We start from the raw sequence: 13,105 nt of genomic DNA, 5'->3' as shown, positions 1-13,105 counted from the left end.
AAAAGATTAAAGGAAAATTTAAAAAACAACAAAAAACATGTTTATAGATGTAATACAAACTCAAGCATTTGAACTGCTGGTTTTCACAAGGATGAAGAGCAAAACATCACTTCCCATACTGCGTGTGATGATTTTTGCCAGCAAAGGTTTTGGCAGAGGCTATTCTGGGGAATCTCGTCAGCTTGGGTGCTAATCTAATATACCTCTGTTTAATCAAGCATACTGCTGGCTTGCACTAAGATACACTGTAATGAGGTATTTCATACACTAGTTTTGCATTAGAAACTCAGGGGTCAACTAAGTTTACTGTAGTCTCAGACATGCAGTTTTTTGTTTTTGTTTTTTTGGTTTATTTTGTCTTTTTTGAGCTAAGGTAAGGACGAGAAGCAATTCCAGGTTGGCAGATGTCCAAGCACATTTACTGGGACAAAAACTAATCCAAGTTTAGACTTTTTGACTACAGCACTCCTTTGTAAATCCATATACTTAATGCTTGACTGTATTGTGAGTTGATATGAGCCAAATGAACTTCTTTTCCCCTTACATTTCTTCCTTTTTTTGTTTCTATTAGGTTTGTGTTGTATTCTAGTGAATAGGTGTAAATATGTGATTAAGAAATTGCCTGAACTTCTTGGTGATCGTTCAGTGGCAAAGAGTTTATTTAAATTTGAGCTATTTCCTTTTTTCTTCTTTTTTTTTTTTTTTATACACATTAACTGCATTGTCTTGCCATATGTCACAAATTGGTACTTTTTTTTTTTTTTTTTTTTTTGCCAAGTACAAGTAACCAAAAGTACTTAATGCAAATTAATGTGATTTCTCATATTGGGAAGACTTTTTATTGTTGTTCTGTGTTACCTTCTTTCAGTATTAAAGTCTTTTTTTTTTTTTTTCGGAGTTGACTTAAAACATTTTTTTTGCCAGTCATGTTTTTGTTTATGGGGAGGTTTCTGAATACAGTCGCTTTATGACATTTTGCTTAATGTTTTTTCGTACTACACCTTTAATAAACAGATTTCACAGGAAGACTATTAATGCAATTTGTTCATGGAGTACAATGAATGAGTTATTCTTCCTCTTAATAAAGGCATCATTTCAAGGTGTAATCTGTCTTGGACTGGGTCTTACCCGTTGATTTCATTAAGACGCTCCATCTCTTTGCACTTCCTGTGCAAACAGATGAACTTCTAGGAGTAGTTCAGGCTGTTTAAAGAACATTTAAAGCTGCTCTTTGGATGTTGGCTGCCTTTCGTTTTGATGATCCCACACTGCTTCAGTAAAGTTGGTATCTGGACTCTGGGGAGGCCAATGGTAGGTTTGCTTTCACATCGTTGGCTGCGTGTTCGGGAGCATGGTCATGCATGTCAACGTTCATAAGCCCGAAGATTTCCAGCACCACTGGCTGAAATGCAACCCCAAACCTTGACAGACTTCCTCCCCAAATTTAAATTTTAGATTTATTACTCCACAAAATCCTGCTGCCACCAATTTTCAGTCCAGTTCTTGGTAATTTGGCTTCCCTCAGCCTTTTCTCTCTGCTTATCCTCTACTCCAGTCTTTACACAATACACACCATGCTGAGATACGCCAAGTTCTCAGCTAACTGCTCTTGGGGAATCACAATATTGGTGTAGAAATACTATTTTTATGGCTGTCAAACTGTGTTATCTTTGACATTTTTCATAAGACAGTTATGTTTTTGTGTCATGCTGCTAGTGAAAAGTGCGTATATCAGGGATGTCAAACTCATTTTACACTGATGGCCACTGCGACCTCACATAGACTGGACCAATGAAACTTCACTTTCTGTCAGCGTGGAGAAGTTTAACCACACATTTAATCCCTGAGATATCGTAATAAAAGAAAGTTCAGTGTGACAGTACAACAGTACATAAATGCTGCTTCAGTAAATGAAAGAAATCTCTCAGTCCGACTCTTTGGACTTAAATAGTAAGAAATAAATGTGTAAAAATAACAGAAAAAATTCTAGCAGTCCAATGAATGGACTGTCCTGTAAATATATAAAAAAAGATTTTGTTAATTCACAGAAAACCTTTAAAAAAAAGAGTAAGATTTAAACTCTAGACCTGTGAGCCAAGACATACCCTCCTAACCGCCACGCAACCGTGCTGCCTTATTTGTATTGTTTATAAGAATATGGGTGAGTGGGTGAAAAAAGATGGAATAATAAATAAAAAAACAAATAAGCTTTTGTTTTTATTTTATTTTGAAGAGACTCAAAACCCCTCAATTCTCAATCGTACTGCGCAGTCGCGTGAGTATGACGACATCGCGAACTAATTTTCGGTAGCTCATCGCACTTTCGCCAAAAATTAAATTAAATTTCAGATAACGAAATTTTAGATAACGCTATTTTGTTTAAATGCAGTTAATTTGAACTTATAAAAACAAAGAGTGTGTCGTTTTTATTTTTTTAATAATGGTACCGGAAGCCCGATGTTTTTTTTTTTTTTTTTTTAGCGAAAATACAAGTAGCAACAGTTATGGAGATTCGCTTTCATTATCCAGTGAGGTAACATGTGAGCACTTCAATGGAACAGGTAAGCTTTATACGTCAAAGAAAGTCCGTTTTAATTATCCTGAAAAAGAAAGGTCTAAAATAAACTGACCTAGCTTTGTTTACATTTCCGGCTTTTGCAGCTAGGCTGACGTACAAACTAAAATCGAGCATGTCCTCTGCCAATCAATGTCAGCACTCTTAGCCTCAGAATCAACAGACACAACAGACAGGTTTGTACAACATGTCAGCGTGCAGGAGGATGCTTTACCTGGTAAAGCACAGGAGCCTGTTGACGTATGTACGGAGAAATCTCACTACATGGTCTCCCGTTGGAGCTGCTTTCAATGCCAGACCTCACAGGAAACTGGACCTGTTTCAGAAAAATGTGGTTTGTACTTTAAAAATGATCATAATAAAAAAAAAAACTTACAAAACTGGCAGAATAACATTTACACTATGTAGGTAAGTCTTGCTTTAGTTGGTGGTGATAACTGTGCGTTTGTGTGTGGTTGCAGGGTTTGTTTGGAGTGCCAGAGCTGAGCTGTCCTGCAGGCTTTCAGGTGGCCACAGAGACAGCTCTGAAGAACACGGAGCGTCTGGTGGAGAAAGCCTGTTCTTCTTCTCCAGGAGTTCAGACGGTCCAGTGCTTTGACCAGCTCTCAGATGAACTGTGTAAAGTGGCCGATCTGGTGAGTTCAACACACAAAAGTGTGCTAAACCTTTGTAGTAAAAGTGTAAATAAGGTCATATTATTCCCCACATAGCCAAGACCAGCCCTACTGACTAACAATGGGCTGTGAGGTCGCTTTCATGTTTGTGATTACATGAGCATGATGAGTACCATTCATAGAGAGTTTGGGGAATGGCTGCAATCACAGCATTGTAGGATGGTGAAAAGATGTACCCTTGGTCTTTTTCTTTTCACATAAATGTGTACATCCTCATCATTGAAAGAGTGGCCACTGGCCTGTATGTGTAAATAGACTGCGGAGTCCTAGCCTGACGCTTAGCCAGAGGTTGTTTGGTTTCCCCAAAGTCACGGCAAGCGTACACTGTGTTGCTCTGTTTGTGCCAGGGGACCTGATCCTTGGGGTGGACCAATCTTAGGCGTAGCTTTTTTGTGTGTTTTGAAAGCCAAAGAGTCGTGATATTTTGAGAAGGCGCATCTCAGCTGTTCCAGTACTCTTGACATAAGGGATCAGAAGTGGTTTTTGCTTAAGCAGCAGTTGTGTCCCTGGCTGCTGTGTCTGTGGGGATGGTGTTCGCTCTGTTTGTGCTCCAGTCAAACCTTAAATACTGATCCATATGTGTTGGTTTACGATCAACACATCAACTTTTAAATGTTCCTCATTACTGATGGAAATCTTTTTCATATCCTTCTTGTTGAATTTGATGCGTTGGTCCACTGTGTTAATGTGATCAGTGAATTGTGTTATGTCCTGAGATTTGATTTTCACCGAGGTGTCATCCACATACCTGTACCTGACTCTGTGGCATTCCAGGGTAGGATAAGAGAGCCTTGTTTTCCCATTTCCTCTATATACAGATTAGCCATGGTGGGTGAAAGTGGGGAAACCCACAGTGTATCTATGCTTCTGGCTGTGGACCTTTTTTGTGAAGACTAAAGAAGTCACTTGAATGAGTGACAAAACATTTCTCCCACTGAAAATGCAAAGTCCAAAAAAAGACCATTGTTTTAACCTCAACCTCCTAAAATTCAGTATGAGCAGAGATTGCTTGTTTTCTTGACAATCTTGTCAGCAATAATCATTCTCCCTGTGAACAGGCAGACTTTATAAAAGTAGCTCACCCCGATCCAGCTTTCCGCGAGGCTGCTGAGAAGACCTGCATCGAGATCGGCACAGTCGTGGAGAAGTAAGAAGCGTCCTATGTCGTTCATAGCTGCACAACACCAAGAACATGATTTTTATACGCTGTCTCCAACGGTACGATACGGGTCATTTATGCTTCAGTTTGTCCCTGTGACAGATGTTGATGGTTTTTATGTTTCAGACTGAACACTAATGTTGAGTTATGCAAGAGCCTGAAGAATTTGCTGGACAACCCGGACATCGTGGCTCAGCTGGATGCCGATACAAGGTAATCTTACCTGGTTTTGTATCTGACCTGATTTATCCTTCATCTCATTATGAGATTATCTGATTGTTTATTTTGGCCTGTTGTGGCTTTTGTACATGTTTGCCTCTGCAGGCGAGTGGCAGACCTGTTCATGTTCGACTTTGAAATCAGTGGAATTCATCTAGATGACACACTGGTGCGTTTTTATTAATGGAGTTAAACACGCAATGTAGGAAACAATACCCGAAGGCAACATAACGGTGATTGTGCTCGGTGCTTTTTCACCCTGCAGAGGAAAGAGGCGGTTGCTCTTCATGTGAAGTTGCTGGATCTAAACAACGAGTTCCTGGTCGGCTCCCACATGCCGAACAGGATCGCCAGGTCTGCGATTCCCGAGCACCTACATCTGAACTTTGCAACAGAAGGAAGCTTCATTCAAATTGGGGGACTGCATGCAGATTCCCCCAATGACTTGGTATGCATTTACTGTGGCTCAGCAAACGTTTCTCTCTTCTGCCCAGAAGGTGGCGCCTCTGCCACGTCTCAGCACACAACATAGGATTTGGGTGCTGGTTATGAGAAACACTAAACGTGTTAGAGCTCAAATTTTTAGTCAAGCAGCTGTTGTTGTTTTTTTGTTTGTTTCTTTTTTCATATTTAATCTAATTTTATACTGGATAGCAGTATGAAATAGTTTTAAAAAATTAGATCTGCAAACTTTGAGTAATCTTAAAATGACTTTCTGACAGTTGTGTTGTACCATTGTAGAATTTAAGCATGCTAAACTATTTTCTTTAAGCTTGAGATGAAAGAGAACAAAGGACAGAAAAAAATAAATACATTTTAACATCTTCTGCTTGAAAACAGAGTTAGTGTTTTATCTAGCCGTCTACCTCTGACCCTGCAAAGATCAGCAGCCTAGTTGTTATGCTATTTTAACAATTCTAGATTTTGTCATGAATTTTCCTTCTTCCTCTTCCACTTGTGTAGGTGCGAGAAATCGCCTACAGGATTTATCTCTATCCCAACGCAGAGCTGATGGGGTGTTTGGAAGAGCTGCTGAAATGCAGATACAAACTGGCCACGCTGGTGGGCTACGAGTCCTTCGGACACAGAGCCCTAAAGGGGACAATGGCCAAAACCCCAGGTTACTACACCTCTCTGGGGTTTTTCTCACAGTCGGGACATTTTCATTATTCAGCACTGTCAATATTTTGTGCCTTTGAGAACTATTCTCGGGAGGTTTACACGCTGCATTTTTGTTCTTATCCCTCTTTGCAGAGACAGTGATGAGCTTTCTTCAGCTGTTAACAGACAAGCTGTCAGACAGGTACAGCTTTCCATGTTTTTCATAATAAAAATCCACTGATCAGCTATTTCAGTTTGGCAGGTTGAATCATCAGCACGAGCTGATTTATGTTTTTGTTGCCTTTGGTGTAAAGGCTTCATTAAATGGGTGCTTCCCCTCGAGGTTAACCATGAGTTATTAGGCTATTTAAGATGTTTCCCAAAGATCCACAATTACTGAAACGAGTGACCCTTTAATTTGTTTTGTCATACATGCAAATATGAGTTTGATCATTTGCACAATGATGCATTTTTAGAAAGCCTTTGTGTTCCTCTTTTTGTGTGGGATGTATTCTCTGTGTGCTTAGATTTCTTCAAACATTCCAAAAATATGCAATTCAGGTGGACTGGGAGACTCTAAATTACCCACAGGTATGAATGTGAGCCTGTTAGCCTGGCAGCCTGTCCAGGGTGTTTCCCTGCCTTCAGTCAAATGCATGCTGGGATTGGCTCTGGCCCCCGTTGACCCTGAGTAGAGATAGGTGGGTAAAAAGCAGGAATGAACGCCTCGAGTCATCACGCTAATAACTTGTTTGGTGCTTCTCTTTCAGAACAGCAAAAGACTTTAAGATGATGAGAGACATGAAGAAGAAACTCAGCCCTCGACATTCTGTGGGTGATTTTTATTTTTTTAATGTGCAAGAATATTTTTGCCAACTACACAACATTACACTCACTGTTACACATTTCTCTCTATGCTGTTATGCCTTAAAGCAATTAATACTGATTACACAATATTATATTTTAACTCCTGTAAGTTGATTCTGATTTAGAGTTACGATGAGTTCTGTGTTTTCTGACAGGAGCTCATGCCCTGGGATCATCCATACCTCAGCGGTGTCTTGCGTGCTGAAAGGTGAGATTTAGCTTTTATGAAACATATTTTTCAGCTTGCTGTCACTTGATAGTCATTCACATGTTTGTAATTCCATATTGCTTCACAGCGGCAGCTCTTATTACGTCCCACTTCTTCATCAAGTGTCGCTTTTTAGAAAAGGTGTTAGGAGAGACGCATGGGAGTAAACTTCAGGTCTGATTTTCAGTCTAATCGACCTCCTTTTTTTTTCTTTTTTTTGTAACCCAATGGCTTCTTATGACTTGATGATCTAATCAGCCAATCACATGGCAGCTACTCACTGCAATCAGGCATGTAGACACGGTCATGATGAGCATCAGAGTGGGAAAGAAGGAGGATTTAACAACATTGTTGGTTGTTGGTGTCAGATGGTCTGCTCTCAAAAAACGCTAAAGTTGAACATGGCGATAACTTTACTGTACTCAAGGGACCCCCACAGTCATCAGATCTCAATGCAGTACCCAGTATCAGCAAGGCAGATGTAACTAAATGAAAACAAATGAAGTTGGACTAAAAATAAAGACTTGGAATTGTATTAAAAATTGTATTAAAAAACAGGTGAGGTTCAAATGCATCGATGCGTGATAGAAAGCATGTGCTGGCAAACCGTCCTGGATGTCACCCATGACGTGGAACTTAAATAAACTGTGGTCGTCTTTGGCATTCAGCAAATTCAAGGAGCCATAAGTTTCACTTTTATTAGTCTTTCTTTTCACTTTCCTTAACGTTTAGTGTTTTAAACACTATATAAATACATTTTTATACAATTTAAAAAAAAAAAAAAAGCCAGATATACAAATGCGATACAAATTAAAAGTCGTCTATGGAAACACATTTTTAAGATGGTTCAATGAAATCATAAATGTGAAATAAAAATAATTTCACATTTCAGGCTTTAAAGGGTTAATGAGCTGCACTTTACAGAGCAGAGGCTAATTATATGTTGAGTCTGGGGAGGCATTAGGTAACTCTTTATTGCAGACATTAGTGATCTGTCAGGTGTTCTTTGAACTTAAGCAGCTACTAAGTTTTCTTGAAACTTGGACTTGATGAGTCTTTACAGATTTTCTGAGGAGGAGTGGGGTCTGTGCTCTCCTTCCTCATGCTGCCAGTCCTCTGGGACTGGTCCATCCATCCTCTTCTGTTTATCCTTGTCAGGGTCATGGGGTGGGGTTAGAGGCTATCCCAGCTACCATAGGGCGAGAGGCAGGGCACACCATGGATAGGTTGCCCGCCTGACCCAAGGCTAACACAGAGAGACAGACAACCATTCGCACTCACGTTCACACCTATGGACAATTTAGAATGATAGGTTAACCTAACGGCACTAAGCGCATGTCTTTGGACTGAGGGAGGAAGCCGGAGTACCCGGAGAGAAACCACGCAATGGCAGGGAGCAACCATGCTGCCTAAAAATTGATGTGGCATTTAAAAAAAGAAAAGCCCTTTTCGGTGTATGAGGGCGAGGAAAGTTAACAGCCAAGATCCCAAATTTAAGTCGGTCCTCACAAAGACGGTCATACAAGTACACTCTTACATGCTCACATTATGTTAATTCCTCCCACTGAGGCTCTTTCGTCACAATCGCAGGCTTTTTTGTTTCTCTCAGTCACTCATTTTCTTTTTATCGGTGCTTTTCCAGCAGTACCAGCTTGAACCGGTGTGTGTTCAGACCCTGCTGAAACAGGGACTAGAGCGTGTGTGTGGTAAACACAGCTAGTAGCTGTGTTCAGCAGTGGCCTGTTATTCATCACTGATAATATATGGATGTGGTGTTCTAGCTAAACAACCGTTTTGGCTCGGTGGTCTTTATCTTTGATGCCTTATAAGCAGCATGAATGAAAGGAGCCATTTTAAGCATGGGTGGCCAAACCTGAGCCCTGGCACTGTGGTGGCTTTGCCCTGCCAGCTGAGCTCACATACAGTATGAGTGATAGTCAGGATCCGTTTTCTTTTTTTCTTAGCTAGTCAAGTGAGCAACCTGCAGCTAAACGTATACAGAAATATGTCCTGGTTCAAAGCGGGCAAGCGTTACCATTCTTTTTTCATCTGGGCTTCAAGTTCTGGTTCAGTAATAAAAAAAAAAGGGCCTTTTGGGCTATTTGACCACTCTAGATCTGCTGATCTTCCTGTTTTAGAAGATGCACATGATTCCTATTTGTTGTTTTTATGTACTTTGTTGGATCACGGTGCTGAAGGTCACATCTCCTTCTTTCATTGATATGTTCTGATTTGTCACGGCAGGTACAACATAGAGCCCAGTCTGTACAGTCCCTACTTGTCTCTTGGTTCCTGTATGGAGGGTTTGAACAATCTCTTCTCTCAGCTGTACGGCGTCTCCCTCATGTCTGAACAACCCAGAGCTGGAGAGGTCTGGTGCGAGGATGTCCGCAAACTGGTAACTCATTATTAGTGAGGAAAAAAGGTTCGCTTGTGTGGAATAGTCTGTGCCAAGCGCTAATCCACGGACCGTTTTTAAAGATCAAAGTTTCAGATGCTGTGTCTGTGTGCAGTTATTGGGTGATTACATCACTGTGCGTGCATTTCTCCAGGCTGTGGTCCATGAGACGGAGGGATTACTAGGATACATCTACTGTGACTTTTTCCACCGGCAAGATAAACCTCATCAGGTATGAGCACACACTCATCGACGTACTCGAGATTTTAAAGTATCTCTTCCTTCTTTGAAATGTGGTTAACCATTCCCAAACGAGTTTTGTAAAATGTGAATTAAAAACAGAAAAGCCACATTTTATTCACACTCGAACATAGAAACCATATTTTAACATAGATGTTTAAACTTAGACTAATTCATGAAAAAAAGCAACATTTCAAGTAAAGTTGGGACTGGGGCAGCGAAAGGATGGAAAACTAAATGCTACTAAAGGGAAACAGCTGGAGGAACATTTTGCAACCAGTTAGGTTAATCGACAACAGGTCAGAGTTTCACAGAAGTAAAGATGAGCAGAGGTTCACCAATCTGCAAAAAACTGTCTACAAATTATGGGAGAACTTCAGAATAATGTTCAACATCAATGTCTCTTAATCGACATAATATCAAAACATTCAGAGAATTCTTTGTGCAGAAGGCTGAAATTCAATACTGGATGCTCTTAAAATTAAACATTTTCTCTGTGTAAAAATTTTATTTCTATTGTGAGTAAAATTTGTTCATGAGATTTGCAAATCTCTACATTCTGTTTGTTTTTTCACATTTTTAAAAGTGTCCCAACATTTTCTGAGTTTGTATTTAATTATGTTTTGGTAACTTCATTAGTATATATCAGTATTATTTTCTATAGTAGCACTTTAGCCTCACTCCTCATTTTCCTCCCAGGACTGTCACTTCACCATCCGCGGTGGGCGCCAGTGCCAGGAAACTGGTCAGTACCAGTTGCCAGTCGTGGTGCTGATGCTGAGTCTGCCTCACCCTACCAAGGGCGCCCCCACCTTGCTCACTCCCGGCATGATGGAGAACCTCTTCCACGAGATGGGCCACGCTATGCACTCAATGCTGGGACGCACTCGCTACCAGCACGTGACAGGTGCGGAGTGACCCTTACAATGAGTAGGGCTCTTCAGTGGACCCTGGTTTGCTTGAGGATCTAGAGAAGTAATAATATTGGAACATTATGGCTTTGCATTTCCAAATGTCACAAGGTAGAATTACATAGATTGATACAGAGCTGTAGGAAGGGGTTATACATTACACTGTGGTGAATTGAACAAGGAAAGTAAGCCCCGAGGAGAGGGTAGACGATAGCTGGCTGCTAACGCTGTCATTTGATATGGTTTGGTTTGCAGATACCTTCAGTAGTAATTTAAGATCCCAAAGCCTTTATTTGAGCCTGACAACAGTATCTATTAACTGCACTGGAGGTTGTTTCTTTACTGGGCACAATGTTTAGACATGTTGGTTAAGTTTGTGTTGTGTAAATCTCTTTTACACAAGTTGCTCTTTTTCACCTCTGTTCTACACATCTATTCCTGCCCTATGTGCTTTTGCTTACTTATTGATATTGCTGAGTGTCACAAGATCACAAGGACTTGTATTGATTCTGACTTTTGGTTGGGGCTGTAAAGACTTTGGTTTCTCATTCTGGCTCACTTTTTCGTTTTTAACACTCTAAGCATAAAAGCCAAAGCACTTAAGCTTTTAAGAATAAAGTCACCTATATCCTGCTTTGTTTTAAAGTCTCTCATCCCTTCTCTAGGAACCAGATGTGCAACTGATTTTGCTGAAGTCCCCTCCATCCTCATGGAATACTTTGCCACCGACTACCGAGTCATCAGCCAGTTTGCACGACACTATGAAACTGGACAGGTAAACCTTAAACACTCAAAATGATTTAAACTCTGAGGACAGATTTGAATCGATAAAGTACAGAAATATATTCTGATGAAGTATTACGGTCATGGCATTGCCATTAAAATTTGCAGGATGAAGGCTTCAGATGAAAATTCTGTTCACTTGTAGCTTTAATCTGTTTTATCGTCTCTTTAGCCGCTACCCGAGAGTATGGTGGCTCGCTTGTGTGAGTCCAAAAAGGTGTGTGGAGCTGCAGACACCCAGTTGCAGGTAAGATTAATGTCTTTGCATGTACGTTGTCACAGAGCACGCAACAGCAGGAGCCATCCATAACACATGTCAGCTAATTTATGCTTGTGTGGCACTATTTTAGTGTTACGCCCGCCCCTAAGAAAAAAAAAAAACAACTGAAAAATCTCATACTAACACCCGTGGTGCAAAAGTCATAAAAAACATTTAAAAAACCCCTGAGGAGCTGATGTGATAAAGAACAGTCCTCCTCTAAACAGCATCTGGTGGCTATGAAAGGTTTTGTTTTGTTTTTATCTTTTTGATTGGTTCCCATTCTGTTTTAGCCTTTATCCCTTTTTTTTTTTATTAGGAAAGCTCTTGTTTTTGTGCTCCTTGCTTATCTGTTTTTCTTTACAAAGCTAAAACTGATTCAAACAAGACAACCACAAAACATGTTAAAAGTTTAATGGGCATTCATGTCCAATGATGTAACATTAGTCACCATTTAACTCTATTTCTGCAGTTTAAGAGTTCGCACGTTGGTGACTGTTTTTGCTTTCTTTTCTCTTTTTCTTGCTGTGTAGATTTTCTATGCAGTCTTGGATCAGATCTACCACAGCGAACCACAGAACCGCTCTACCACAGAAATCCTGAAGGACATGCAGCAGAAATTCTACGGCTTGCCTTATGCGCCCAACACGGTACATCCCCCCCCCCCCGTGACTTATGTTCTCTGACGTCATGACTACAGGATAAAATACAAGCTTGGAAGTTGTTGATAATTTGGGGTTCTGTGCTCCTCTCTCGATACCCATTTAATGAGATCACAGAAACCTTTTACCGTAGTCTTTAACTTTCTACTCACTTCTCCTTTCTTATTCGCTGTCCTTCCTCTTTCTCTCGCTGGTTTTTTATCTCTCACCCAGGCACAGCAGTGTTTAAAGGATTAAAGCTGTTTTTTGAAGGGCTGCTAAAATAACAAAGCAGGGGGATACTTTAAATGAACCCTCCCAGGGGGAAATATTTGAGCCTCTTCCTCCCTCCTCTTTAATGAAAAAAGTGCTTTATTCCCCCACTTTAGCAGCTGTGGGCTGAGGAGGATGAGGCCAGGAGACAGAAGGGAATCAAAAACAGTCATAATTTAGCCAGAAATGGCCTTCATACAGCATTTACTCAGGGCTGTAATTATGTGGGGTTGCCATCAGGAATAAAGATTACAGGACTGCTGTATATTCTGCCCGGACAACCGTGTCCCAGCCAGCGTTTCTCCTCACAGGAGTCCTCCCACTCCTCACAGGAGTCCTCCCACTCCTCTGTACGTGCCTCGCTTTGTAGCTCCCTCTCCGGAGATTGCGGTTTATGTTATATAGTTTCCCACTGTCGCAGTCATTTCTCTTCAAGCTTTCAAGCCATAAAGGAAGCTCTAACAGGCACTTTGCCTCCGTGTGCACAGCCACAACCACAAGCGAGATCGCTTTCCTCATTTGAACTGAGGGTGATTGCAGTGCTTAAACGTCGAGTATTAGATCACGATTGGATCGGAGCAAGTGAAAACAGATTTGTTTAGATCCTTAAAATGTTCTTTTTTGTGTGGTTTACCCTCTGAATCCATCCCTGTCTGACTGCCTTCATGGAAACGCAGCTCAGGAAAAAGTTTCCGCAGTAAAGAGAAGTTTGGAGTGGCTAATGGGTTACGGAGAGCCACAGATTATAAACATTAGGGTGATGCTGACATGTGTATAGTTTATAGAGGAGGGCTATC

General features: G+C 40.7%; 1 protein-coding gene across 1 annotated transcript in view; it reads left to right on the top strand.

Annotated features, from left to right (window-relative positions):
* Nucleotides 1-2,429: 2,429 nt before the first annotated feature.
* Nucleotides 2,430-13,105, top strand: part of LOC120719509 (mitochondrial intermediate peptidase-like) — a 29,471-nt gene continuing 18,795 nt past the window's right edge. Inside the window, exons 1-17 of the mRNA XM_040008737.1 lie at nucleotides 2,430-2,561; nucleotides 2,662-2,909; nucleotides 3,037-3,210; nucleotides 4,308-4,396; nucleotides 4,535-4,621; nucleotides 4,733-4,796; nucleotides 4,893-5,075; nucleotides 5,591-5,747; nucleotides 5,882-5,930; nucleotides 6,499-6,559; nucleotides 6,751-6,803; nucleotides 9,048-9,201; nucleotides 9,356-9,433; nucleotides 10,141-10,348; nucleotides 11,018-11,127; nucleotides 11,308-11,382; nucleotides 11,928-12,044. Coding sequence (XP_039864671.1) covers nucleotides 2,763-2,909; nucleotides 3,037-3,210; nucleotides 4,308-4,396; nucleotides 4,535-4,621; nucleotides 4,733-4,796; nucleotides 4,893-5,075; nucleotides 5,591-5,747; nucleotides 5,882-5,930; nucleotides 6,499-6,559; nucleotides 6,751-6,803; nucleotides 9,048-9,201; nucleotides 9,356-9,433; nucleotides 10,141-10,348; nucleotides 11,018-11,127; nucleotides 11,308-11,382; nucleotides 11,928-12,044 — 1,806 coding nt within the window. The 5' untranslated portion in view covers nucleotides 2,430-2,561; nucleotides 2,662-2,762. The remainder of the gene's footprint in view (nucleotides 2,562-2,661; nucleotides 2,910-3,036; nucleotides 3,211-4,307; nucleotides 4,397-4,534; nucleotides 4,622-4,732; nucleotides 4,797-4,892; nucleotides 5,076-5,590; nucleotides 5,748-5,881; nucleotides 5,931-6,498; nucleotides 6,560-6,750; nucleotides 6,804-9,047; nucleotides 9,202-9,355; nucleotides 9,434-10,140; nucleotides 10,349-11,017; nucleotides 11,128-11,307; nucleotides 11,383-11,927; nucleotides 12,045-13,105) is intronic.

This window comes from Simochromis diagramma, unplaced genomic scaffold, assembly GCF_900408965.1.
Source record: "Simochromis diagramma unplaced genomic scaffold, fSimDia1.1 OVJJ01000344.1, whole genome shotgun sequence".
Lineage (NCBI taxonomy): Eukaryota > Metazoa > Chordata > Actinopteri > Cichliformes > Cichlidae > Simochromis > Simochromis diagramma.
Note: the sequence above shows the minus strand (reverse complement) of the source record. Positions and strands in the feature narration are given on the sequence as shown.